Source organism: Pelmatolapia mariae, linkage group LG7 (genome assembly GCF_036321145.2).
Source record: "Pelmatolapia mariae isolate MD_Pm_ZW linkage group LG7, Pm_UMD_F_2, whole genome shotgun sequence".
Taxonomy (NCBI): domain Eukaryota; kingdom Metazoa; phylum Chordata; class Actinopteri; order Cichliformes; family Cichlidae; genus Pelmatolapia; species Pelmatolapia mariae.
The window spans coordinates 19,500,168-19,526,796 of NC_086233.1; the positions used below are offsets into that span (position 1 = coordinate 19,500,168).

A 26,629-nucleotide genomic window follows, 5' to 3' on the forward strand; every position below is an offset into this window, starting at 1 on the left:
TGAAGTTCCTTTGGTTGTTGACTGTTAGTTGTACGAAACAAAGTGAATACGCCACCCTGTGATGGGTACCCCCCCCCCCCCTTTATTCTTGCACTGATAGACACCCCCCCCCCCCCCCCCCCCAAAAAAAAAAATAATAAATAAATAAATAAATAAAATACTAGATAATAATTATAAATAATTAGTTCTTTTTTTCCTTTCTTTTTAAACGGTAGGGATATTTGTCCTTTTTGCCTGATGGCCCGTCCTATACTCCACATGCACATGTAGAATGATAAGAACTCTTGTGCCTTTAATGTGCACAAGACACAAGAACAGAATAAGGCCCAGCTACAAAAACCACGACACAGATAAAACCAATGAAATAAAATAAAATCATAAATATGAATCCTATCTGGTTCCGGGTTATTAAGGAGTTACACAGTGTAATAGCCACCGATAGAAAGGATCTAAAGGGATGGTTCAGTACTGCACCTTGGGACAATGATGAATTGTCCATGATGCTGAAGAGGTTGTTCATTAACGCGGGCTATTTTGGATCTTCAGCAGTGAAAGGTTCAAGGACAGTTAATCCATTACTGTGATACTGCTAGTATTACAGTACTGCAAGGTTTTCCTATTTGTCTACATTGTGTTTATTTAACAGCTCTATTTACCGATTACGTTACAAATTAGGATTTCATATGTTGTCTTACAGTGTGCTACTTCTGTTTTATTTGTTGTTAGGGATCAACCCCCTCAAATGAACTACTTAAATCATGTTGTATTTTCTTGTTCTTCTTCTTCTCATTATTATTATTATTATTATTATTATTATTATTATTATTATTATTATTATTATTATTAATTATCATCGGACCAGTGTATACCATCTGTAAACACTGTAAGTACGCCCATCAGCCATCAGATGGCGGCAAAACCAAGCTCAGCGCAAGAGGTTTTTGGCGCTCCAGTTGTCACGTGACTGCGCGTGCGTCACTTTGACGGGTTTCGTGTAGCTCTCGCCTGACAGTCGGCACTTTCTCTTACATGGTCAGTGTGTGTTTACGATAAAGCACCTGTCTGTTGCCTGCTCCATTTACATGATGAAGAACCTTCACTTTAAGGATTTCTTCTGGGTGAGGTTTTTTCTTGTCTTTTTTGTTTGTTTGTCTTTCTATGAAGTTGTGATTGGAAATAGAAACATTTTATATTTTGATTCAGCTTCAGATGGTTTAATTTAAAAAAAGTATTTTTGTATTGTATTAATTATTAGAAACGGGAATCCTGTTGAGGGATCTAACGTTTGTAAAATAGTATGGAAACAGGAGCATCAAAACTAAGCTATTAAAAACAGTTGATATGAACTGCTGGGGAGTTTTTGGTAAGCATTCATGTGTAACCAGACCGATATTTTATCAGATCACATGTTTCTCTCTCTGCAGTGTAAATAGTGTAAATGTCATTTCCTTTAGTGGAGTAAAGAGTAAACTTCATAATCCAGCAGATTAGAGTGGAAATACTGAGAGTGCCAATAACTTTGCTTCTACGCAACATAAGCAAATATGTGTAGTTAAATTTCACTACAGGATTTTTGCATTGTCTAAGTATGGCCTCATATGGTGTATTTTAAACCAATAAAAAGTCTGGCAAGTTGATTACAAGCTGTTGCCCTCACCTTAACTAAATTACAGAGATGCCTAGTCCCAAACATTAATTAAACTCAGAGTCAATTATTCTGAAGCTACAGTGCTCGTTTATGTCTGTAGGGATGTTTAAACAAGTTTAGCCAGAGTCTGGCTGTCGTACAGTTAAGACCTGGGTGTGGGAGAAGAGGTAGCAGAGGTACAGCTCTCTGTTTCTTTTAGGATATGTGTTTTGCTGTAAAACTGTCTGCTGTAATACTATCTGTGCATCTTGCTGACAGAACTCGGACCTGACCTCCACTGTCGGGTATGATGCCATCATTCAATATCTCAATGATGGCAAGAGGACATGCAAGGAGGTGGAGGATTTTATGAAAGCCAGGTAATGCCGTCATCCTTATATGTAATAATGCACAACTGATGGGATGTTTGGCTCTAACCAAAGTCTGCAAAACTGTGTTCAAGCTTTGCATTTACAGGCCAGTTGTTGCCATCGATGTAACTGACTGCAAGATAGATAGATGTAGTGCACGTTTTGGCTGCAGGCATGCAATTACGATGAAGAGAGTGAAAAGAAAATAAACTCTAAGAACGACAAGTGTAGTGGAGGAGGACATCATTTTGAGATTAAGGACAGTACTGGAATACAACGAATAAAGTTGCCTAAAAAAGTAAATTTTAGCTGCTATAATCTAAAAAAAATCAGATGAATATATATTTTGATTATGAATTATATAGTCAGTATAAAACCTTTTGAGGAACTTTTAGAGAGGTTATAGCATGAGTTTTCGATTAGTGAGGATTATTGTGACTTACATTGTTGTCTTAACAAAGTGGAAAGACAAACACGTCCTACCGTCTTGTAATTTGTGCAAAGGGCACTACTGCAGTTATATGATTAAATACCAGAAAAGTAGTACAATTCTGCTTTCTAAAAATTCTCCAAGGTTAATTCTGCACACTGGAATGATGTGACGCATCAGGTTTTATAATAGAGACGTATAAACTTTCACATCTAATCATTAATTCCTCTGCCTCTTATAATAATTAATCTGTCCGTGCTCTCCCACACACACATGCGCACAGCAAAAAAACAAAAACACCCCACACATATAAAAGTCCAGTGTGTAGTCAGAAACGTGACCTAGTGAGGTTAATGCTATGAAAAAAGGAGGATATTATGCCATAACACAACTGGACGTTTCCTAATTTGGGACTCAGCATTTTTAAACCGCAGTGGTTTTAAAAATATTTGTGGGAAGATTTACCAAAATAAAAGTAGAGTAAGGAAACATGGTCAGAGTGAGGTATTTTGTGGGAAACGGCAGCAACAATCAAATTTTTTCAGCTTTCAGTTGTGCAAAAACAAATTCTTCAGGACACCAAAGAGCAGCCACGACAGCCCGCCCTCCACACCAGACCATTTTTGGTGTGGAGGAAGGACTCAGGTCAAACTTAGTGTGAGAACTTCCTGGTTTAGGTTGTTTGAGTCACATGTTTTATGATTTTTTGTAAATGGTGTTAACTATATCTTGATCTGTTTTTGTGCAATTATATTTGAGATGTGTTAGAGTTGCATTTTACTTTAAGTCTCCTATTAGCATTGCTTAGCAAATTAAACAAATTTTAAGCGGTCAGCACTATAGCATGGTCATGCATTTGTATAGTAAAACTGTATTCAGTTGTATATTTATATGTATGTTTTTTAATATTTATCATTGTATAGTGCATATTAGAATTGATTAATTATTTTCCATTTACGTCTCCAACATTGCTTAAATGTGCCTGTCAAAACTCTTCAGAGAAAGAACAGACTCCAATTATAACACCACACATGTAAATGTTGTCCTGTCTTTTTTGTATCAGTTAATAATTTAATATGTAAATTTATAACTTCTGAAAAATACTGATAGTGAAGCCTAAGGGATGTATAAATGTAAATTTGTGATAAAGCATTACCTTTCAGAGATGTCTAGTATGGGTTTTGCATGTAAATTCATATACAGTCTGTTGGCTGGCAGACTGCTCTGTTTGTTGGCCGAATCTTTGCATGTATGCTTTTACGCTGCCCTCACTCTCAATTGGTTGTTTCTTTCAGGGCATCAGTTGAAGAGAAGTATGCCAAAGAACTCCTTAGTTTGTCCAAGAAGGTGTGTGGACACAGTGAGATGAAGTAAGCGACCTCTGTGTTGATATGCTGTTATTATGTGCTTGGCCTGCTGTATTTACAGGAAGCCTCACCCCTTCTAATGCATGAGTGTGTTTCTACAGTACTGACACAGTACCTTGTAGTCTGGACTCAAGTGTAGTGCAGAAAGTAAGGTCAAAGAAAACAATGAGTCTAGTCACCAAAAGTTCTTGTTGTTGTTCTCAGTCTGTTTCACAAGTTGAATTTCGAAATTAAGTTTGAACTTCTGTAAAATTGACGGTTTGGTTATTAATGTTGATGTAGTCAGATTTTATATGACACCGCTACCACGATCTTTTATTAGCAAGTCTAGTTCCTGTTTAATGAGTGCTCGCACTAATTATAGGAAGGAACGACTTAGCTACATAATTTACTTCTTGAAATCATAGTGCATTATAGATAGACTCGTCTTTTAAAGATGTCCTATCAAAGGAGTTACTTGAACTGCATTAAAGGCATTTTTCATCCATGTTTTTACAGCAACCTTGAGATCAGTTAGAACGAGACAGAATCGATGTGTTGTCAGGTTGTACTTTCATTGTTCTGATAGTTAATTACAGCATTTCTGTTGATTTATTCTAGACAAATGAATTGGTGTTGGGTTTTTTTAGAGTCAGACAGAACTGTCAGACAGAACTGTCTTTCATTAGTAGTTCTGTATGACTGAACATTTTATTTAGAGTCAGACAGAACTGTCTGACTCATATTTCTATAATTCAAATAGTAAAGATGTCGCTGATTCAGAGGCCTGCCAGCCAGTTTCACTTTAGGGGGTGAAAAGGAGGAACTCTATAGAGAAAAATGTTATTTGGCAAGTGAAAAATAACAAATTATAACTTTTTAGACAGAATACACAATTCATAAGACTATTTTAAGACCAGTCATATCACAAACTACGACTGGTATCAAATTACATGTATTATGTATTTAAAAGTAATTCATTTAACTTAGTAATTCTTTTAGAAAACCTCCACAAGACTTTTCCTTCCTCTTTTAAAGTGTGAACATTTTATTTTCTCAGGTTTGCTTGCTTGTTTGCACCATAGATTGTGAAATTCTAATTCCTTGTGCTTAGCTTATTTAGTTCTTCTTCTTCTTTTTTGGAGTCAAACGTAACTATATTTGGACAAGAAGATGGTATGCTAATTATCAGCTAAATGCTACATCTCTGCTAGCAAGATGCACCAATAGACTATGTGGGTGCATTGGACAGACACGCATAAATTTAGATTAGCCACATCAAGTTTATTTTATTTGCATGGCATGTTTAAAACAAAAGTAATAATAGAAAAGAGCAGGTTGTGTTTAGGAGGACCTCAAAGACCTGGAGGTATAAAGACATTTGTGATATATTGTGAAGCTGATCGACGGAGGGCTTTAAAAATGAATATAAATAATATATTCATTATTTATATAATAAATCCTGTATTTCAGAATCAATTCAATTGTACTGTCAACTGAATTAAAACAGGACTGATGTTTTATCTTTATGTTAACTTGAGAAACTCAGAGTTGCAGTAGTCTACACAAGACATGATAGAGCTGTGGATGAGTGTTTCTAAGTACCGCCGAGGTTCTTCATTGGGCTGTCAAGTGTGTCAGGTAGCTAGTATCATCTATGTAAAAGTGAATATTATTTTTATCAAAGCTAGAGCCACAGGGTGACATGCATAATGAGAAAAGAAGAGGTCCTAAAAGGGATCCTTGAGGAATGCCATATTTGATAAACCACTGATCATAGCCCAGGATGCATGATTTGTATTTGCAAGGTGCCAACACCAAAACTTCAACGTGCAGAATAATGTCTTCTTCTGCTTTTTCAGCACATTAAAGAGATCCTTGGACATGTTGAAATTACGTAAGCACTTTTTTTCTTACCTTAATCATGCTTGATTCCTTAATTACCCTAATCCTTGATTATAAAATCTATGATGACTGCAATTTGAGGTATACTTTCGCCCTGCAGAGACTGAACAAGTAAGTCTGTCACATTTACAACTGGCCCAAAACATGAGGGAGGAGGCCAAGAAACTGGAAGACTTCAAAGAAAAGCAGAAAGAAGCTAGGAAAAAGGTTTTTATTCACATTGCAATTCACTGAGATGTTGAAGGCATTCAGGTAATATATTAATGATGACACTGAACTTTGTCATTTTAGGTAGAACAACAAATGGATGCTCTCCACAAACAGAGGTCCTCACAGTACAAGAAGACAATGGATGTAAGTAAAAATAAAAATCTTCGAAGACCAACCAGAACTGATGACTTTTCTGCAAGAACATTTTTGCTCCTTTTAGTTGTGATAACAAAAACAATAGTTTGATATAATTAGTTTGTGGATTCAGTCACATGAAGTAGCTGCGGTGATGGGTCTGCATAACCAAAGTCAAAAACACTTCCTTATTCAAATTTTAAGGTTCAAAAGCTGCAGTCCTAAGCTCGTGTTCTGTCCCGTGTTTAGTAAAATGAAAACCAGAAGTATTTAAACAATGTGGCCCCAAGCAGATCTCCCATTAGTGATTCACGTAAGACGAGTTTCAATTGTGTTGTGAAAATGCCGCTCTTATCCTTTTGCTGTTCTTCCTCTTTGGTGGGGGAAGTTGTGTTTACCAGTCTGGGAAGTGAAGAGCAGGGCAGCATTTAAAACCATTAAAATCTTTTCCAAAAGTAGAAGTGCTTGTCATCTAAGGCTCTGTGACAATAAAAATCAGATGGTGGCACCAAAAGACACGGTCTCCATAGACTGACTTTATTTATATATTTGGGGAATTTCTTTTTTTTCACCAAAGTGTCAAAATACACTATTAAAGTACCTACTGTGGTTTTGTCTCAAGTCAAAGAAGACTTATGACCAGAAGTGTCGAGACAAAGAAGAAGCGGATCAGAACGTGAACCGAAACACCAACACCAACAACACCAAGCACATGGAAAAGGTACTGTGACAACAGCAGTCACCCGCACTGATCAGTATTTAATGTGATATAAATGAATGAAAGGATAAATGCTAAAGGCATTATATCATTTATTGGCCCCAGTTTTGGACTTTGAACCTTGAAATCTCTTTGAACTCTTACACATATATATGTACTTGTATTTGCTGCTATGACTTTCACTTATCTAAATCACTGGTCACAATTTCAAGAGGCTTTATTATTTTTTGAGTCGCTGAGACATCAATTGGAGTAAAAGTCTGTGTGTGAAACAGAGTACAATAAAGCAACCCATATGTGAGTGGGAGGGGGTAGTTGTGGCTTGTGGTAAATAAACGCCTTGAGCCTTCAGGGTAGAAAAGAGCCGTGTAAGTCCCAACCATTTACCACTGGAGTGCTCATTTCCGTTTTAGAGGTGTTGTTGTTAATGCCCATTTTTAAAGGTGTCAGCAAAACATATAACTGTACTTCAGAAAGCCTCAGTACTTAACAAGGAAGATGCAGAATGATGAACACATGGTTGCAAATGAAACATTAGTGTTTAGTGAGAAAAAGATACCCTTACTGGTTTCTGACCCTCAGACTTCTGTTTATTATATCAGCTCATTGGTACAAAAAAAGTGGCAGACTGAAACAGGAATAATGTCTGTATGACCTTCAGTAGAGGGCTTTTCTCATTTTGAATATCTCATTCCTCCTTTTTTATCATGTTTCAGCTCTACGCAAAAGCACAGCAGGCAAAACAGAACGCAGAAGAAGCAGGTAAGAAAGCAAACAACAGCAGGACGGAATGACTGAGCCTTTCAGTAACCCATTCACACACACTGTGATGATGGTGGCATCTTGGTCACGTCACTCCATTGCCCCTGTGTGCTTAACTTCAACATGGCAACATCTTCATAGTGACCATGCTGGCATGGAGAGATTAAGTTTAGCGTTACACCATAGTGCCAGCGTATAGCCTCACATAACTGGAAGCATAGCCGAACGTGGCTTAAATATTCTCAGTTAATGCGCTGAGTTTGCTCATTTATACTTTTTATACTCTCTTCCATTTACAGACAGGTTATACCAGCAGAATGTCACTACACTGGGAAAGATTAGAGATGACTGGATAAAGGACCATATCAAAGCCTGTGAGGTGAGACAACAACCTTCAAGTTCTAACAAAAGCACACATTATGGAAATGAGCCGAGTGATTTTGTTTTTGTTGTCCCCTTAGATGTTTGAGAAGCAGTCAGTGGAGCGGATCAACTTTCTGAGAAACACAGTCTGGACTCACCTCAACCAGTTATCCCAGCAATGTGTGACCAGTGACGAGGTAAAGTTTCCAGTTGCCACAATCACTATAATCAGTATTTTTATATAAAGAGCAGGTCTAATGGTGGGAAATATCAGGGAGGTTGGTCATAAGGCCACTTTAGCGTCTTTAGCGTCTCATTGTTTTGATTCTACAACTTCGCTGTCTTGGCTTTAGCCCACTGGTTTTATTAACCTCGAAGCCAACAACTGTTTTCAGCTATACTACTTGGTCACACATTATAATATGACCCAAGAAAGGGGGGAATTCCCTGAACCGTTTTGGTCTGGACACTCCTTTTCTTTCAAAAGGATTGTACAGGAAAGCAGCGACTCCTTTCCTGTAAAATTCCTGGAAGTTTGGCAAGATTAACCCACTGATGTATAATACAATATACATCTTCCAATGTAAGATGGAAAAATATTGATTGTATTTCCGCAAAATTTACAAGAAATTATGCAATACTAAATGACCCATCCATCCATCCATCCATCCATCCATCCATCCATCCATCCATCCATCCATCCATCCATCCATCCGTCCGTCCGTCAGTCCATTCTCTTGCACTTATCCAATTCAGGATGACTGGAGCATATTCCAGCTATTATAGGGTGAGAGATGGAACACCCTGAACAAGCCGCCAGCACTTAAGCAGTATTTAAAATACCCCAAATTTAGGCTGCACTTTAGTATCACAGCTGCACTACTTAAATTTACCCATTAAAATGACTCATTATGTACTTATTTCTTCCTTGTTGTAAAAGACATGACATTATCCATTATCTGCTTATACGGATGTGCTAATCTTAGTATCTGCATATGCACAGACATTTGACACATTATATTTATACAGTCAGTTTTGCATTTATACCATGTTCTGCTCTCTGTATGTGTAAAAACACAGTTATTTGCGGTTTAAGGTTCTTGGGCAACTTCATATATTTATATCTTTGTTGTGAGTTGCTTGAACTCTGAGCTTGTTTTACTGTCTTTTTTTGCATGTTTGCATAGCTCTATGAGGAAGTGAGGAAGTCACTAGAGCAGTGTGACATCCAGGAAGATATTGAACATTTTGTAAACCTCAGACAGACTGGTGATAAACCACCAGGTAGGACTCAACGACAGCACTGTATTTAAAGAGCTTCTTATCTAACAGCACAGTCTCATGAGTTAACAGAATGTCACCAATTTCCATCTTCCTCTCTAACAGTTCCAGTTGTGTATGAGAACTTCTATAGTGGTCAGAGATCTCCAACTGGAGCACCACCCTTTCGAATGCCTCCACCAGTCAACAGGTATGAAAGAGAAGGATTCCAGCAAAGGGTGCCGCCTGCCTCCTAACAGCATGGGAAATAATTATGTGATCCTCTGCTGAATTTGTTTGCTCACTTAAAATTTGTGGTAGTAACTTTAATGGAGAGAGACACATTATCAACTAAAAATCCTGAAAAAAAGACACATTGCATAAAAGTTATAAATTGATTTGTATGTCACTGAGTGATCTAGGTATCTTATCCTCCAGGCAAACATGACTTAGTGGAGACGTTTCTTGTAGTTGGTCATCACTCTCTAAATCTAAATCTAAAGCAGCTCAAAGCTTCAGCTTCCTCCAAAGATTTTCTGTAGAATTGAGGTGGTTACCGCTTTATGGCCTTAAGTTTAGGGTCACTGTCACGATGGAAGATCCATCCACAGTCTTCAGTGTTCTGGCTGAGGGAAGGAGGTTCTTGTCCGAGATTTTTCGGTACATGGTCGCATTCATTGGCTTCTCAATGAGGTGAAGTCATTGTGTACCCTAAGCAGAAAAACAGCCTCAAAGCATGTTTCTACATCAGTGCTTGACTGTGGGGATGGTGTTCTCTGGGTCATTTCTCCCCAAGCCATCTCTGAATCATTTAGATGTTCACTGGGACAGGCCTCTACATGTGTCTTCTCCAACAGGGAGACTTTGCACTGTAAGATCTCAATCATTACAGCGTAGTGTGTAACTAGTGGTTTTCTTGGTAATTGCCTTCAGATCATTAACAAACTTCTCCCACGTAGTTTTGGGCCAATCCACCACCTTGCTCGTCATCATCCTCACCCCATGAGGCAAGATCTTGGATGGAGTTTCAGAGCGAGGGCGACTCACTAAGCTGCTTGGTGTTGGTCTTGTGCAGGTCTACAATCTTGTTCCTGATGTCCTTTGGCAGATCTTTGGTCTTGGCCATGGTGGTGGAGAGATTGGAATGGAATAAAACTAATTCTGAGGACAGATGTGCTTTATACTCATAAGTAGTTGAGATCAGGATTATCTGTAGTTGACTGATTAGTTGGTTGTAATCTGTATGCCACATTGACACACAGTGGGGGGGGGGGGGGTTGGCTTTTTGTTGATATTCTGCATCTCTCCATAAAAATGAGAAACTTTTCATTTCTTTGGAAGTGAGCAAACTTACAAATTCAGCAGGGGATCAAATAATTATCTCTCTCATGCTAAAACCTGTTTTGCTACATGTGCAGAGCATTGTTGGGACACCTTTGATTCTTTGCTTTTTTTGCTCATATTCACTTTGCAGGAGGGGACCATTACCTCTGCCAACACAGAACAGTAATGGTATGTTTGCTTTGTTTGTATTTAAATACAGTGCACTATCAAAGTAGACTACCAACCCTCAAAATTATCTACTGTCAAGAGACCCCAAAGGTCCCAGGTTCACTCATCATGTGAGCCTATGTACATTGATTTGTTTCAGTTACTGAAAGTACTCCAAGCTCCAGTCAACAAATATTTAATATAAAATATTCAAATGTTGTTCTTTTTGTGTGATCACAGCCAAACTTAAATTCAGAGTATACGGTCACAGAAATTGGAGTCCAAGCAAGCATTCAGAAATTGTTAAACAGTTTTCCAAACTGTTGCCAGTTGTACTGGTTGAGTTCCTGGGGAAATAATGAAAATTGCACCATCAATCATTTTTACAAGCATATTTTTTTTTTTTTTTAATATTTAAAAGCCCAATGAAAGGTCTTGTTTTATTAAGCACACAGTCAGTCGCCTCAACAACATCTACATCCCTAAAAATTTGAGGCCTGCATAGTGAATCTTTAGGGTTTTTATTTTGGAATACCTAAATGTGGTCACATTGTAGGCACAATTTACCTGCTGCAGTGTTCATCGGGCAGCACAACAGCTTCACAGGTAACAGCTTTTACATCAAAGTGCCAAACCAGCCAGTTAAGATATCTGCTTTAGTGTGGCGTAAATGTAGGGCCAAGCCTGCATTCCAGTCACATTTTACTTTGAGTAGAGCATGCTTAGTCATCACTGAAATTAGAACTTTGACCTTGTGTTGTTGTGTAGCTTCCACACAGAGAACTGTAGGTCATAATAACCAGGAAATCATACTGGTTATCAACCAGAACCAGTAATACATCCTGGTATCTTCCAAGCATGTTCTATTTGCATTTTACGTATTTGTGAATGTTTGAAACTGAATATTTGTGTATTTGCTTTGTTCCATGCTTCTGCTTTTTACACTTAAACGTTAAATGTTTTTTAATGTTTGCTTTTATTGCAGATGAGTCGCACTACTCAACAGTGGAGGACGCAGGCTACAGTGTTATCCAGTACTAGCACACATATCTGCAGGAGGAATTACTGCACACACTGTGGACTGTTCTTTGTGTCAAACTTCAGGGTTACTTTGTACTTCTCCTCACTTCCTCTTTTATGATTTCCTGTAAAAGGAAGGTCATACCAGAGAGGAAAACGTGTGTCATAAATGCAGATAGAGTTTAAGTAATAGTGAACATTTTATTTTGGAGTACTTGATTCTGTTTTTAAAATTAGAACAGACTTGAATGGTGATGCTTTTGCAGTACATTAGTGATAAACATCTACAGCTGTATTGTCGAATTCCTGTATAAATGTAGGGGCTCATTGTGCTGACAGACAGCCTTTTAATGTGTCGGTGCCATGCAAGGTTCTTTCTTCTACATAACTGCGTCACATTTTACTTTTAATTATTTAAAAAAATAGTCTATTCATATTTTAAACACAATAAGATCCTGTGTAATCTAGGTTTCATTTCCCCTTGAGTATGAAAGTGTCACGTCAGCTGACAGGTATACGAGAAAACCTCATGCACACACAGTAGACACACCCTAGTCAAGTGCAACCTGCACCCAACACTTTTTCAGACAAGGGTTAAAAGTTTTATGCTCTGAACCAACATTCCTGTAATTAAAATGTGTGTGATGATGATTTATAATATATTTCTGAATACTGGAGGAGGATTGTAAGAGTTTCACTGTGTTTTTGGTTTTTTTTCCTTCTGCCCATATTAACGACTTTTTGTAGCAAAAAGTAAGTAGATAGCATTTGATTCTGCGACCGATCTGCTGTTGGTTTTTGTTAAAAACATTGTTCTTCACTGCACTTCTTGAGACATTTTTATTCATTAAACAGTGTTTTTACAATACTGTACAAAAATCTTCAGACAACCCTCATTCCTTTAAATTTGATAAGTGCAACAATTTATTTAAACGTGTGCAAACAAACATGGAAATAAAGCGTACAATTCTAATGAGTTTGAAAGCCAATAGTATGATCACATTTATTCAACAAGCCTGAACTCTTTTAGTCAAAATTGCTTCTAATTTCTTTAAGTAGTCTACAGGAATAGTTCTCCAGGCTTCTTGAAGGACATTCAAAGCTCTTCTTCAAATGTTCACTGCCTTTTGTTCTGTTCTCTCTCATGATGATCCCACACTGCTTCAGTAATGTTGAGATACGGGCTCTGGGGAGGCCAATCCATGACTGTTAGCGGGCATTTTTATGTCCAGGCATGCTTTTACTTCAGTGGCAGTGTGTTTAGGATCACGTGGTTGTGTTTGTCATGCTAAGAGATGAAGCTATTGCTATCACACTCTTTATGTAGCATTGCATTATTTATTGAAATCTGACTGTACTTTACTTCATTTTTAATCCTGTCAATTTTTGCATTTTTTTTAACAATGGTTAAAAGCCAAGATGCAGCTCCAATGGTGACAGACCCTCAACTGTGATATACAGGTGGTTGTAGGCACCTCTCTCATCTTGATTCCAGTTTTTGTGCAGTTTGGCAAACCTCAGCCTTTTCTCCCCATTCCCTTCCTTAAGAATGACTTCTTGACAGCCACCAAGACCATTTCTGATGGGGCTTTGGCAAACGGTAGATAAATCATCTGAAGATCCCTCTCTTGTCTCCTGTGTCAGCTCTTTGGATCTTGTCGTATTTTAAGGACATGACTCTCACATACTGTTAATCTGCTGTAGATAGTTTTTATACCTGCAACTTCTTTTGTCCTCATTTGTACAGTTTTTTTTCTATATATGCCAAGTTTTCAACAAATAGCTCTTTGGGTTCAAAAACACTATTTTATGCCTGTTAATCTGTGTTTTCATTGGCATTTTTTGTAGATTCAACTACAGAAATGAGAGGTGGCTCAAGGCTTTTCCACAGCACTGTAAATTGAGGCACTTTCTGATCCCTGTGTTTATACAGGTTGTATGTTAGCTATAATATTTTCTCATGATCATCATCCATGACAAAATAACCATTTCAAATATAAAACAAATCAGCTTTATTTTATTTGTGGTCTCGTTTGCTTTTTTTTTTTCCGTACATTTCAACATGACTTTATGCATCTCAAATTGTACAGTCCTCCTCAATGTGAGTAAAGAGTTCCTGGGAAGGGTCACTTCCTCTGTCCACTGGCTGCTACGCATCGTAACGGTGTTTATTCTGCATACTGGAGTGGGGTTCAATCCTCAGCTGGTTTGTTGTTACGCAGCATACTCTGACTTGATCAGATCCAGAATTATCCGGATTGTCACCTCACCTACATCAAGAACACTGAGTTAGATCTGTCTGTATGTAGCTCGGATAAGCGATTAAACAATTAAATGTTTCCAGAGCAGCTTGGGCACAATTTTAGTCACTGCTAGTTTAATTCCATTTCCACACAGCAATATGTGAAGAAAACTCAAATGAAAAGACAAAACTCAACAATACACTTGTCTGTATCTCAGTACAACGACTCATTTCCTATGTACTATCTACATTATGTGGTGACAAAGACATTTTTTGGTGATAGGATGTGTCGGTTTACCCTCCAAATTCATCCTTGGGTTCTCCAGCTTCCTTTCAAGCAAAGAGTCCATCAACCTTCTCAAGTGTTTGAAGATCACACCGATCCGCACAGGAGCCTTTTAACGAGAGCGACACAAAGAGAACTTAATTCTGCAGCACTTTTCAGTAACACAGTTTAGATCTGCTGATCTAAACTGTGTTACTGTTTAGATCTGCTGATCTAAACTGCTGAAAACTGCTGGAAAACAACAAACTGAGGCAACAGTTCACACAATCTCACCAAAATTAGACAAAAGCTTGCAACAGCAGAAATTGAGAACAGACGGGCAGCGTTTTTCTATTTCTACTTTTGCAGATGGTAGGGTCAAAATTTGGTGCGAACAACACCAAAGCATGGTGGTGATGTGATGGTGTGGAGGATATTTTGTACCATCAGTGTACCATCTTCTGTTGAACATACCATGTCACAAAACTCAAATCATCAAACTGGTTTCTTGAACATAATGAGTTCAATCTACTCAAATTGCCTCAAATGGAAGCTATATTAAACTAATCCTAAAGTAATCCCCATGACCTCTGACCTGGAAATGAATCCATCCATCCAAGGTGATGAGCCTCTCTCTGTGCTGAACATCAATGTCGCCTCCAAACAGCAGCATAGGGAAAGGAGAAATCAGAGTGGTGTCTCGAAGGTAGATCTTAGTGTATTTCACCTGTGGATAAAAAACCAAACATGTTTTTAACACAAGTGTGAATCACCGATAAGGCCTTCACACACGCGTGCACACACACACTCTTCATCCATACCTTCTCCTGGTACAGCAGCCAGCCGTGCGTCTGCAGGTTGCGGTTAACAGAGGAAAAGTGGACCTGAGCCTTGCCCTGAGGCGTCTCCACTGTGCAGGCCACGCGCTCAAGCACGTCCACAGAAGGGGTACATAAAACCCGGGCCACGTTGTCATAGAGTCCAGCAGTCAGCACAGCATTCAGGACAGAGATCTGCTGCTTGGACATAGAGGCCGCCTGCGACTTTAAGCTGGAAGAGGATGAGGAGCGAGACGACCAGAAACCCACCTGCTCCATCATCTTCATCAGCTCGTGCTTCACATCCTGCAGGCAAGATGGAGTCAGCGACATGGAATTAGATGGAAGAAGAAAATCTAATCCTAATAAAAAGTTAAGTAATGAACGTGCAGTGGACTTGAATCTTTACCTCTATTGTAATGAGAGCCGTTCGATTAAGAAAATATTTCCTACAGTAGGACATTTCTCCTCTCAAGCTGTCAGTCTGTGAGTTCTTCCACCTGAAAGTATGATGATGGACACAAGTAAGTAACAAGTAGCCTCCCTGAATGTCCTGACTTTTATCGTAATGGGCTTCCTGGCTTCTTTTCAGGCTGCTCTTTTAATAGATGTAGAATGTCTCCTGATTACTCACAACCGCAAAGAAATCTAGAATAATGCATATCTAATGTTACTGTCAAAGAAAGGAAATGAAAAAAATCGTTTAGATTCCCGAACATTTCCTCTAACAAAATTATTAAACCCAAGCCTTTTTAAAATCTTCAGACTGGTTCGTACCCCAGGTATGCATTGTAGATGGTCAAGTGATCGGAGTTGGCTATTGCCAGTGCAGCTTTGGCCAGGTTAGCTTCTTCTTTTCTATTCACTGGTGTGAAGAAAGGAGACTTCTCTGTGATGGCTGCCGCGATGGTTGCCTGAAACGAGCTTATGGTTAATATTAGTTGGAAGATATGAAACAAAACAGTTCAACCTGACACATACGGGATCACTACAGGTGATCCCGTATGTGTCATATCCTGTATAAGTCACTTGGATGAGTCACGAAACGTTTTCCCCACTGAAAACGCTACGTCCAGATGAACAGAATCAACCTTTGGAGATTTATTTACCTGGATGATTGAAAATGCATTAAGATGTTTTAAAACAGTTCAACAAAACAAGATGTTAGCCTCACACGCTTGGAACCAACCACACAGCACAGTTAGACTTACTATGGGCTCCAGGCAGCCCAGGATGGCTCCGTAGATGAGCATCTTGCCGATCTTCACGTTGACCGGCAGGCACGCCAAATGGTGACCAAGAGGGGTGAGGATGTGATCATCAGGGTGACACGCTCCGATCTTCCTCAGCAAGTTTACAGCATTGCTGACCGACTGGGGCTGAGGAGCGTCCAGGGCGCGGCTCAGAAAGTCCTCCGGGGAGCCGTACTGACATTTCTACCAGACAGGAGGAAGAGGAGTCAAGTGTTTTCCCCGTGTGGGAATTTTTGTTTCTGTGTGAATCAGAACGGTGTAGATACCATGATATGGAGACAAAGCTCCTCAAGTGGGACCCGCAGAATCTCTGGAATGGAGTAATCCATGAAGATATCAAACCTGAATTCAGGAGGGTGTTTAAAAAAAAACAAAAAAAAAAACGCACAACAAATTAGCACGACCTAAAACTGGAAAGGTTTTGCTTACTGTCTCTTCTGCTGACTGCATTCTTGATAAGATGATATAAGGAAGTATTTCTTGCTTTCTGGACTTGGTTCCATCCAGCTCTCTGCATTAGTGGACGATGAGCTTCATACCTGTATTTTGGATAGAGCCTGAAGCAGAAGCCATTTCTGACACGTCCTGCTCTTCCCTGCCTCTGGAGGGCGCTGGCTTTGGAAATAAACGTTTCCACCAGGGAACTCATCTGGCTGCTCTCGTGATACCTGAAAGACGGCGGCAGAGTGGAGTTAGTTATGTCTATGCATGTAACACATAAGCAGGTACTTATTATTCATGTTTGTGTCATCTTTTCCTAAATCCTAAATGACATGATACAATAAAATCTGGTTGAGTGATTTTGGGTGAATTTTTTGTTTATTATCAAGTGCCACGTGGTCAAAAACTGTCCAATATCTTTATTAGTCTTCCCACTTGTTGCCAACTCTTTGTAGACACAGATAAGTAGGAGATAATAAAAAGACAACCAAACTCCAAAAAAGTTGGGACTCTGTGTAAAATGTAAGTAAAAAACAGAATTCAAGGATCTGTAAATCTCATAAACGCATGTTTTATTCATAACTGACCGTATAAAAGATTTCAAATGTTGGTACATTTCTCCAATTTAAACATTTGATTTGTTTTCTCTGTTCTATGGTGAATAAAATGTGGCTTTATGAGATTTGTAAATCATTACATTATTTTTTGGGTTTTTTTACAGTTTGCACAACGTTCCAACTTTTGTGGATTTGGACACACTGGACAAGATCCATTTCTGTTGCCGTTCTTGAGGTCTTACTTATTTTCTTTGGTCTTTCCAGTGTCGATGACGAACACAACATCAGGAATCGTCACACCTGTCTCAGCAATGTTGGTCGACAACACAATCTAAAAGTGACACAAAGCAGAGACAGGATTTTTGTTCTGTTTAACACATGGAAGGATCAGTTATGATGCGATATAGAAATCGCGTAATATTTCCTTGATTGTTTCTATGATTGTAGAACATTTTGAAGTACCTTTCTAACCCCACTAGGGGGCACTGTAAAGGCAGCGGCCTGATCCTTCGACGAGAGGGTCGAGTGTAGAGCAACAATCCGGTACCTTCAAGACAGACAAACGTGACAGTGAGGCAGGGGGAAAGTTTGTGTCACCGCTTCTTTTAGATTACTGATCAGTGCGTGCACGCCACCTGGTTTTATCCCGAAACCTCTTGTCCGAGGACAGCAGGTCGAACAGCTGCTGGATATGAGCCAAACCTGGCAGGAACACGAGAATGGCTCCATCCACATCCACAAACTGTGGAGCTTTGTCTGGCAGCGGCACCGACAGCAAAACAAATTTTAAAAAAACAAACAAAAAACCTCCGGATATTTCATATTTAATATAGAGAACATGAAGGAATCTGTGACAAATGCTGCCAGTTTGTGTACCTAGGTAGTCTATGAGGTCAACAAGCAAGTCCATGTTGATCTTATTAGGGTTCATATACTGCAGCACATGTCGGGTCCTGCTGCTGAAGTGGTCGAGGTCAGGACCCAGGTCCCAGCCCGAGGACGAGTCCCTCACTATCACTTCCTGGAACATTGAAGAGCGCACTGATGAACTCATATTTAGGAATAATTTACAGGACAGTGACAGTCCACTCTGGTTTCAGAGTCCTGGTGAGGCATAAAAGGACAAGACAAAATGGTAAGGAGAGCCGACATTACCTGGTGCTGCAAAGTCTTGCCACCTTTTTGTGTGACAGAGATTGTCACTTCCTCTTCTTCTTCAAGAATTTTCTGGCTGTACTCTGAGTCCTTTTCTAAGACGTATCCCGTCTGCTCCACTATGTCCTCCAAATGAAACACCTGAGGAATAAACAAAGACACACACATTGTTGAAAACGTTTAAGCTTCTTGGCCTTATCCTTGCTCCCTAGTTTCATTCATGGTGGCCAGAAACAAATACAGGTCATCCCTGATATTCACATCCAAAAACAACCAGAGCAGACTAAGCGTTATTTGCAGTTCTATCATTTTGGGCTTTCTACGAAGGATGGCTAGCCTCTCCCTTAGATTTAGGGTGAGGAGTTCACTCATTAAAGAGTAAAACCGCTACTCGTTAACATTGAAAGGAGCAAGTTGAGGTAGTTCAGGCATCTGATTAGGATGAAATGTTCCGGGAATGCTCTAGCAGGAGGATGCTCCGGGGTAGACCCAGGACACGTTAATTCATTCGGTGTTTATCTGGGGACCCGGACACAGATATGTGGAAGAAAATGGATGGATGGATCATTTTATTTAGAGTAGCCTTACGTCATTCCCAGTAAACCTGGATTTGGAGCAGCGCCTCAATTAATCGTCAGTAGCAAGCCAATTTAGCTCCTCCTCCCTTAAGTTATCTTTCTTCCAATTGGCTCCCCCTTGTAAACAAACGTTTTAGAGCAGCAGGTGAGTGGGACTGAAATGTTAAGGATATCCACTCTCGCTGACATTAAACGGAGACAAGAGTAGAAAAAAATCTTTGAAAGCCTCAAGATTTACAGCAACTAAAAGTTTAGAGATACTCTGGTCATGCCTAAGGTCAGAAATGACAGACAACAGAATAACAGGAAGGATAGGCTAACAAGATAACTTCATAACTTACTGACTTAAAAAAGAAAAGTCCTCCAGTGCTTATACTCCTGGAGTCCACGGTTGGATGCTGAATGAAAACAAACTAGTAAAGCTTGTCTTACCTCCACTGGGAAGGTCCTGCCAGGAATGCTGATCACTGGGCAGCGGTTGAAGTAGTTGGAGAACTTGTCACAGTCCACCGTGGCACTCATGAGGATCAGCTGCAGATCAGATCTCTTCATCACAACATCCTTTAGGATGGTTAGCAGGAAGTCTGACTGGACACTGCGCTCATGGACCTGAGAGGATGGAGTTTATTATACTGAATGAGAAGAAGAAGAAGGAGGATGAGGATGAGAAGAAATGCATCCATAGCTGTAAGTAAGTACCTCGTCTACGATGATGTGAGTGAGAGAGGTGAGGTGCCGGTCGTGCTGTAGCTTCCTCAGCAGAACTCCAGTGGTACAGTACAGCAGGCGCGTCCAGTCTCCGGACTGATTCTCCATCCGGATCTGGTACCCGCACAATGACGACTAAATTCAAGATGAAACGGGGTGAGTAAGGCAGGCTACGGTGTGATAAACATGTAGAAAAAAAAGAAAAAAAAAGAAGCATTTTCACCTTTGACCCTGGTCCATCCTCACAGCCTAGCTCCTGGCTGACTCTGCACGCCAGACTCATGGCAGATATTCTGCGTGGCTGAGTCACCACGATGTTGCAGGGCTGTGCCGCTGTTCCCCCGGTCAACAGGTCCTCCAGGAGGAACTGAGGAATCTGAGTGCTCTTCCCACTACCAGTCTCACCGGCCACCACCACCACAGGGTGGCGCTGCAAAGACTCAAGGACTCGATGTCGGTGCTGAAAGACGGGAAGCTGCTCTCGCTCTGCCTTGAAGGTGGGACGCACGTTTAATAACACGGCTTCATTCAGTGCAAACGTGGAGAAGTTCAAGCGTATTTACCTGCAGTTTGCGGGCGAGCGGTGACTTCTTCAGCTTTAATAAGAGCTCTCTGGCTGCCTCCAGATCAGCTACCTCCCTCCTCCCACCTCTTTTCTCACTCTTGTCCTCCTGCTCTTGTCTTCTCTCCCCGATATCGAGACTGGCCAAACTCTCCCATGATTCTTCTGGCTCTTCATCACCATCTGCGCTCGATGCACGCTTCCCTTGGGACTGAGACTCCTGCCGTTGGCTCTGGTTCTGCTGCTGTTTGAGTCTGGTCAGCAGGCGGGAGATGAATTGGTCTCGAGGTTTGTTGGCAGCAGTGCGGCTCTCCTCCTCTTGCTGCTGCTCGCTGTCTCTCCACTCCAGCCACACATCTCTGTAGGTTGGAGGAAGCAGCTGGTGCACCGACTTTGTGAGAGAATAACAGGGGAGAGAATTCACTGCGCGCACATAAGACGAATAAAACAAAGCCAAAATGTAGCAGGCCAAACCCCTAAAACTACTGCATCATGTACACTGTGACTGTTACCTGTCCTTTAACCAGGTTGTAGAGTGCCAGAGTGGCTCCCAGATGTTGAGCTTGCATGCTGTCCTCTGTCAGGATGGTGGGACAAACTTCCAGAACATCATCTGGCCTCTGAACACGCACTCTGAGGCAAAGACATCACTTGGAATACGTGAAACAGCCAAGTACGTGAACCAAAAACCAGAAGCACAGAGACACACTCACTTGCATCTCCAGTATCTGCCGCAAGCAACCTTATGAAAAGCAGGTGGCGGGCTTTTTGGCAGGTTCTTTCGGACCCAGTCGATAAGGAACTGTTTGGGAGACTTTCCGGTCCAGCTGCGAGCCGTGTAGTCAAAGTTGCGGATGTCCTTGGGCTCATTCTTCTTCACAACTGCAAGAAAGAAAAGTAAGAAAAGGTCAGATTCTCAAAGGGATCTTACAGTGCACATTTTAATGCTTGTCCTTATTTACAGTAAATCAGCTGATGCTTTGATTAAATGTGCTGGATGCTGATTAAACGTGGCAACAATGACTTCGTTCAGACTACAGATGAAATGATCAGTTGCACTAAGGTCCAGTATAAGATAAAGAACCATCAATCCTGGAAAGCTACACTATTAGCACATAAGTGAAAAAAAGTAAACTGGGCATAATAGGTCCCCTTTGAATAACGTGTAATAAAAATATTTCCTCTCCTGTGCACCTTTGTGAACAACATAAACATCCTACATGTTTCTACCTTACACAAATGAAGGACATTTTCCCTCAACGTCTTTGACCACCTGTGCAGATTATTACGATTCACCCAAAACATGAGCAGAGATCATCATTGAGGACAAACTCACATTTACATGTTATTCAGTTTTGTGAATGGATTTTTTCTAAACCATAAAGCATGCTTTTGCAGTTGCAGTTGTACACAATTTCCTGAACTGTGACATTCCCTAAAGCTACTATACGATGCATAAAACACGCACAGCCTCTATTATGTGTCAGTTTGGCTCACAAAGTGTACCCGTGTACCTTTCTCGGCCGGCGGGTCCTTCTCAGCTTGTTCAAATAAACTAAAGCCGAGCTCTTCTTTGTCCTCCTTCGCAGGAAGTATTTTCTTTTCTTTTTGAGGGGCGTTCACCACTTTTATGGCTGGATTGAACATAGGGTGGGACTCCAGCTGCTTCATTTCTAGAAAATAAAAACACCATGTTCAATTTAAAAAAATCTTAAATATCCCCACAGGAAACAGTATACACTCACAGGCCACTTCATTAGGGACACCCGTTCAACTGCATTCTTAACACAAACATGTCATCAGCCAATCACATGGCAGTAATTCAAACATTGTCAAAACACCCTCCTGGAGTTCAAACCGAGCATGTCGGTGCCATCTGATCATTCAGATTGCTCATGTGCACAACCATCTTCAGGGCTTACAGAGAATGATCTGAAAAACTGAAAGGATCCAGTGAGAAGGAGGCCTCTGGGTGAAAATGCCATGTTGATACCAAAGGTCAGAGGTCAGTGTAGAATGGCCAGAAACTGCTCTGTGCTGATAGAAAGACAAGAGTACCTCAAACAGACACTTGTTACAACCAAGGTATGCAGAAGATCATCGGGGAATGCACGAAATGTCAAACTTTGAAGCAGATGGACTACAGCAGTGGAAGACCACACCAGATTCCACTCCTGTCACCTAATTATCACCCAGCCTAATAAGTCTTGACTTCTTCTGCTACATTCGGATGGTAGGTTCAGAATTTGGAGTAAACAGCATAAAAGCATGGATCCATCCTGCCTTGTGCCAATGATTCAGGCTGGTGATGGTAATAGCGTGGGGATAATTCCTTGCCACACTTTGAGCCCTGTGGTACCATTTAAGCATCATTTAAACACCACAGCCCACCTGAGTATTGTTGTCCATCCCTTTATGACCACAGTGTGTCCATCTTGTGATGGAAGCTTCCTGCAGCAACTGTGTGATGCTGTCATATCAATATGGATAAAATGTCTGAGAAATGTTTCCAGCACCTGGCTGAATATATGCCATGAAGAAGGCAGTTCTGGATGCAAAAGGGGTCCAACCTGATGCAAGCAAAGTGTACCTAATGAAGTGGCCTGTGAGTGTATGTAAACGCTTTCTTTTGCAAAATGAGTTTACAGCTTTGTCTTAGTTTTGTGTACACGCACACACACCTTGCTGTATGATGCGTATCCTGTCCTGTGCCATCCTCTGGCCTGCCTTGTCTGCTTTGGTCTTGGCAGCAGCTGCCATTTCTTTAGCGTCAAACAGCTGAGCAGTCAGTATCAAATACCTGTCATTCTACACAGCAAAAAAGAATACAAACATAGTAATGAAAAATCAACTTCCTAAATGACATTTACATCAAAAGACGATCACATTTTAAAAAATCATACAAAGGCTGGTAAGAAAATCTCATAGCCTTAGTTTAACATTTTGGAATATGTGTCTGTTTTCTCTTATAATTGTAAATAAAGAGAATCTCAGAATTCAGTGGCTCTGATTGTACTTACTGGATCAAACTTCTCTTCCAGTTCAGGATTGCATGTCTTCTTCCCACCTTCCTCTTCCTCCTCTTCACTGCTTTGTTCTGCATACCTTAAGATCCAATCCTTCATACTGGCAGCTTCATCCTTCTCTGTGGCCTGCCAAGCACCACACACACACACTTAGAAACAATTTGACAGAACATCTCCTTTTCGTCGAACACACCCTCTCTGTACAAACCTTGGTGATCTCTCTGCGGGTGGTGTTGTTTGACACTTTAGGGCTCTGAGCTGAAGGTTTCTGCTGGACTGGAGGCTGAAATCGAGGCCGGTTCTTCTGACTTTCCTCCTGCATCTGCTGGCTAAAACCATCTGGCAGCTCCTCTAGCAAAACAGATCATAAATCCAGAAAGTTACTCTTCTGCCTTTAAGGACTCCCACGATGATGATGACGATAATGATGTTTGGACGACTGCTGATGCCGTATTACCATCTTTAAGGTTGAGGCAGAGCCAGTCGAGAGCAGAATGGAGATCTCCTCCGTATAGGATGCTACTCTTCATCGCCTCTTCAATGTGCTCCCTTTTAAAGTTAAACTTCTGTAGAGCTGTGTACAGGTCCTGAAAGCACATCAGGAGAAAAACAACAGGGATGCAAAACACCAAAACTCAGTGTGGGTCAGCTGGAAGGAACCAAAGTGTTTTGTATTTACCAGCAACTTCTTGCTTGTAAGTCTTCCTGATATGGGCCCCTTGTCGCCATTCTCCTGTCTGAACTCATTGATCAATTTGATAATCTTCTTCTCCAGGTCAGCTTGGATAGCAACCTTTATTGAAAGGTAAAAATCACACCCAGTGTTATAATAATACAAGTTTTTTTTTTTAAACATGAAAGCTACCTGACACAATATAATAAGATTTGACTTTGACTTACTTTAAGAATGGACTTATCGGAGACCCCACCAGTGTCCACCTGGGCGGTGTTGGTAAGACTGTAGGTCTTCGGAGCTGGAGTGAGGACAGACAGACTTCAAGTTAATCCACTATTCACGTTTAAAATAAATAAATAAATAAATAAACCATGTCATTGATTTACTAACATGTTTATTGTTTTACAGGCTAGAAAATATCCCCCCAAAATACCCTGAAAACACTGTTTCATCCTCCAATTTGTTTGTTACCTATCAGTTACCTTTCCAAGATAATATTGATTTAATTTTTTTGGCATGGCCCCCAGACCCTATCTTTTTACAGCATACCTCACGTTATCTAAAAAAAACACAAAAACAAAAAAGGTAACTTGAACCTCAAGAGAATTAAAAAACTATATATTTATATTATTAATTACAGTAAAACTTGTGGTCTTACAGGTCAAGTTTTATTTATTTATTTATTTATTTTTTACATATTTACCTCAAGAAAAGGGCAAAAAAAAAACTTTTTTCAAAAGTTTTTTTCTTTCTTTTTTGGACAATTTGGAGCAACTGCAGGGGTGTCTGTAAAAGCATATTTTGAAGAAAGTGGAGCTCGGCCCTTTACCTGCGAAGCTGATGGGGCAGGTCAGGTTTCTTTTGTTTTGTTTTGTTAAGTTTTGTTTTATTGTGCCCACCATGGTACATTTCCTCCTGAGAAGTTCTTGTCCAAGATCAGAGATGATAAAGAAACTGTCATAGGTGATACTGTGTCCCCACAGTTCAGTAGTCATATCAAGGACTAGATGTTTTCCTTTGTTTTTTTAAGGGATACCACTCGCCGGTTTGCCTTTCGAAATCCACCAGTTATCTTTGATTCCATGCACAGCTGGTTTTTGCATCCCTCACATTATGTCGTATTTACCTGACTTGCTGAGCATGTATTGCCAGAAGGAGTATTTTCAATGGAAAGTTGGAAAACGTTCATCTTACGTCACCTCTGGCCCTGGTCTGAGCATCAGACAAAGGAGCTGCACCCACCTCTCCCAGACATCCTTGATGGGAGCAAGCTTGTCAGCATCCTAAAGACTATCAGCAGTCTCATTGCAGGATCGCAACACTTCAACAAGAACACCAGTGCAGGCATCCAGTTATTCCTCATCAGTGCCATTCTAAATGTCACCATGGACTTCTTTTTCATTCAAGATCAGATGCATCTTTGTCCTCCTGTTGATAATCTATACTGTCCTCCTTCTATGAGAGTCATCCATATTGCTGTGCTGTTTTGTGTCCTCTGCCTCATCTTCAGTAAAGACATGATCCAGAGCTTTGCTTATTGCAAAAATCTTCTTATTTTTGCATGCTGCAAACTGGAGATGTGTATTCTGCCAGGCACCGACTAAACTGAGTTGGTCTGTACACATCTGTCCATTTCTATCTGGATGACCATTTCAGTGAAGCAGTGGGGATAAAGGGGGCTGTTTGTTCAGGGAAGGAGACAAACAGTTAAAGAGAGAAGCCCCTAACTTCTCTCTGACTGTGTTAGTGAGCTCACAGTGTGTTTATGATTTCCGTTTTGGCACTAATTATTGTTTTATAGTCTTATATTATAACTGGGTTGAAACCGACCCCAACAACACAAAGGTCATAATTTTCGCCAGAGCTAAATTTAATTTAGTGAAATTAAATTTTCTTTTGTTTTGTTTAAACAGAGATTCCGACAAAGTCAAAAAGGCTTCATGTAATAAGCCAATTTAAAAGGCACTTTTATGCTTTTAAAATCTAAAAATGGATCAGTGTCGATCCCATCACAAGAGGAAAGTAAAGTGCTTGATGATTTAGTGGACCGCCTCTATGTGATTAAGAGACTGAAATAATATTGTGCATGATTCTCATCTTATGTGTTTTGCCACAAATGGTTCTTTAACTTTATTTGGAAACAGCATATTCCATTAATATTAATTACAAGGCACTACATGCATGACATTATGATTGGGAGCTGAGCCCCCCTAAAAGTTTGAACCTAGAATCGCCCCTGTTGATGTTAAAAAAAGTAAATCCAGTAATAGTACAGGAAAATATGTGTGATTAACCCATGTCATGCTCCATATTTCTGCCTGCTAAATTCATACTAAAATCGTATTAATTGGAGTGAAAATACAGTGCAAATGCCTTAACCGTGGAGTGAAATGTTCACGCTGTGAGTGATTTTCACCTTTAGATTTGCTGTCTTTAGCCGGCTTGCTGGTGGCTGCCTGTTTCCTCGGCTCCTCGGCCACTCCATTCCCCGCTGCAGCCCCACCACTCCGGCTCGGTGCGGCCGGAGCACTTGCTTGCTGTGGCGATTTCTTCTTCTTCCCCCCCATTAGGTCATCCAAACGCTGCCCGCTTTTGAGTCCTTTATGTGCCTGAGTGATGGGAAGACATCGGCGAATTGCCGGACAGATGTAAAGATATCAAATCAAGAGCGAACCTGAGAAAACGTTTTTTCCCCTTTTGCCCCGCACGG

General features: G+C 40.4%; 2 protein-coding genes across 2 annotated transcripts; one reads left to right on the plus strand and one right to left on the minus strand.

The window, feature by feature from the left end:
* The first annotated feature begins 1,021 nt into the window (after positions 1-1,021).
* Positions 1,022-13,607, plus strand: pstpip2 (proline-serine-threonine phosphatase interacting protein 2). The gene is made up of 14 exons (XM_063478304.1): positions 1,022-1,118; positions 1,907-2,007; positions 3,724-3,798; positions 5,637-5,671; positions 5,780-5,886; positions 5,971-6,033; positions 6,647-6,745; positions 7,459-7,504; positions 7,804-7,883; positions 7,966-8,064; positions 9,055-9,151; positions 9,254-9,338; positions 10,602-10,639; positions 11,604-13,607. Exons 1-14 carry the CDS (start codon positions 1,083-1,085, stop codon positions 11,657-11,659), a joined length of 1,017 nt encoding a protein of 338 aa, XP_063334374.1. The 5' UTR covers positions 1,022-1,082; the 3' UTR covers positions 11,660-13,607.
* A 34-nt stretch (positions 13,608-13,641) lies between these two features.
* Positions 13,642-26,626, minus strand: dhx29 (DEAH (Asp-Glu-Ala-His) box polypeptide 29). Its single transcript, XM_063478302.1, has 28 exons — positions 26,336-26,626; positions 24,144-24,217; positions 23,923-24,036; positions 23,701-23,830; positions 23,452-23,594; positions 23,238-23,369; positions 22,899-23,025; positions 21,732-21,890; positions 20,931-21,099; positions 20,730-20,850; positions 20,219-20,608; positions 19,879-20,145; positions 19,647-19,790; positions 19,380-19,556; positions 18,370-18,510; positions 18,091-18,235; positions 17,850-17,970; positions 17,677-17,761; positions 17,457-17,545; positions 16,756-16,884; positions 16,483-16,558; positions 16,175-16,399; positions 15,741-15,877; positions 15,373-15,463; positions 14,967-15,269; positions 14,741-14,872; positions 14,179-14,275; positions 13,642-13,908 (listed from the first exon to the last, which is right to left on the minus strand). The coding sequence occupies exons 1-28, from the start codon at positions 26,484-26,486 to the stop codon at positions 13,853-13,855; spliced, it is 4,125 nt and encodes a 1,374-aa protein (XP_063334372.1). The 5' UTR covers positions 26,487-26,626; the 3' UTR covers positions 13,642-13,852.
* Between the last annotated feature and the right edge of the window lie 3 nt (positions 26,627-26,629).

What these genes read in the sequence shown, in the direction of transcription:
- pstpip2 (XM_063478304.1), top strand. Translation starts at nt 1,083, where the DNA reads ATGATGAAGAACCTTCACTTTAAGGATTTCTTCTGG. An exon ending in ACAGAACGCAGAAGAAGCAG is followed by an intron (nt 7,505 to 7,803) that starts GTAAGAAAGCAA and finishes TTCCATTTACAG; the next exon opens with ACAGGTTATACCAGCAGAAT. An exon ending in GCCAACACAGAACAGTAATG is followed by an intron (nt 10,640 to 11,603) that starts GTATGTTTGCTT and finishes CTTTTATTGCAG; the next exon opens with ATGAGTCGCACTACTCAACA.
- dhx29 (XM_063478302.1), bottom strand. Translation starts at nt 26,486, where the DNA reads ATGGGGGGGAAGAAGAAGAAATCGCCACAGCAAGCAAGTGCTCCGGCC. An exon ending in GGCAGATACTGGAGATGCAA is followed by an intron (nt 20,851 to 20,930) that starts GTGAGTGTGTCT and finishes TCTTTGCCTCAG; the next exon opens with AGTGCGTGTTCAGAGGCCAG. An exon ending in CGCTCGCCCGCAAACTGCAG is followed by an intron (nt 20,146 to 20,218) that starts GTAAATACGCTT and finishes CCCACCTTCAAG; the next exon opens with GCAGAGCGAGAGCAGCTTCC.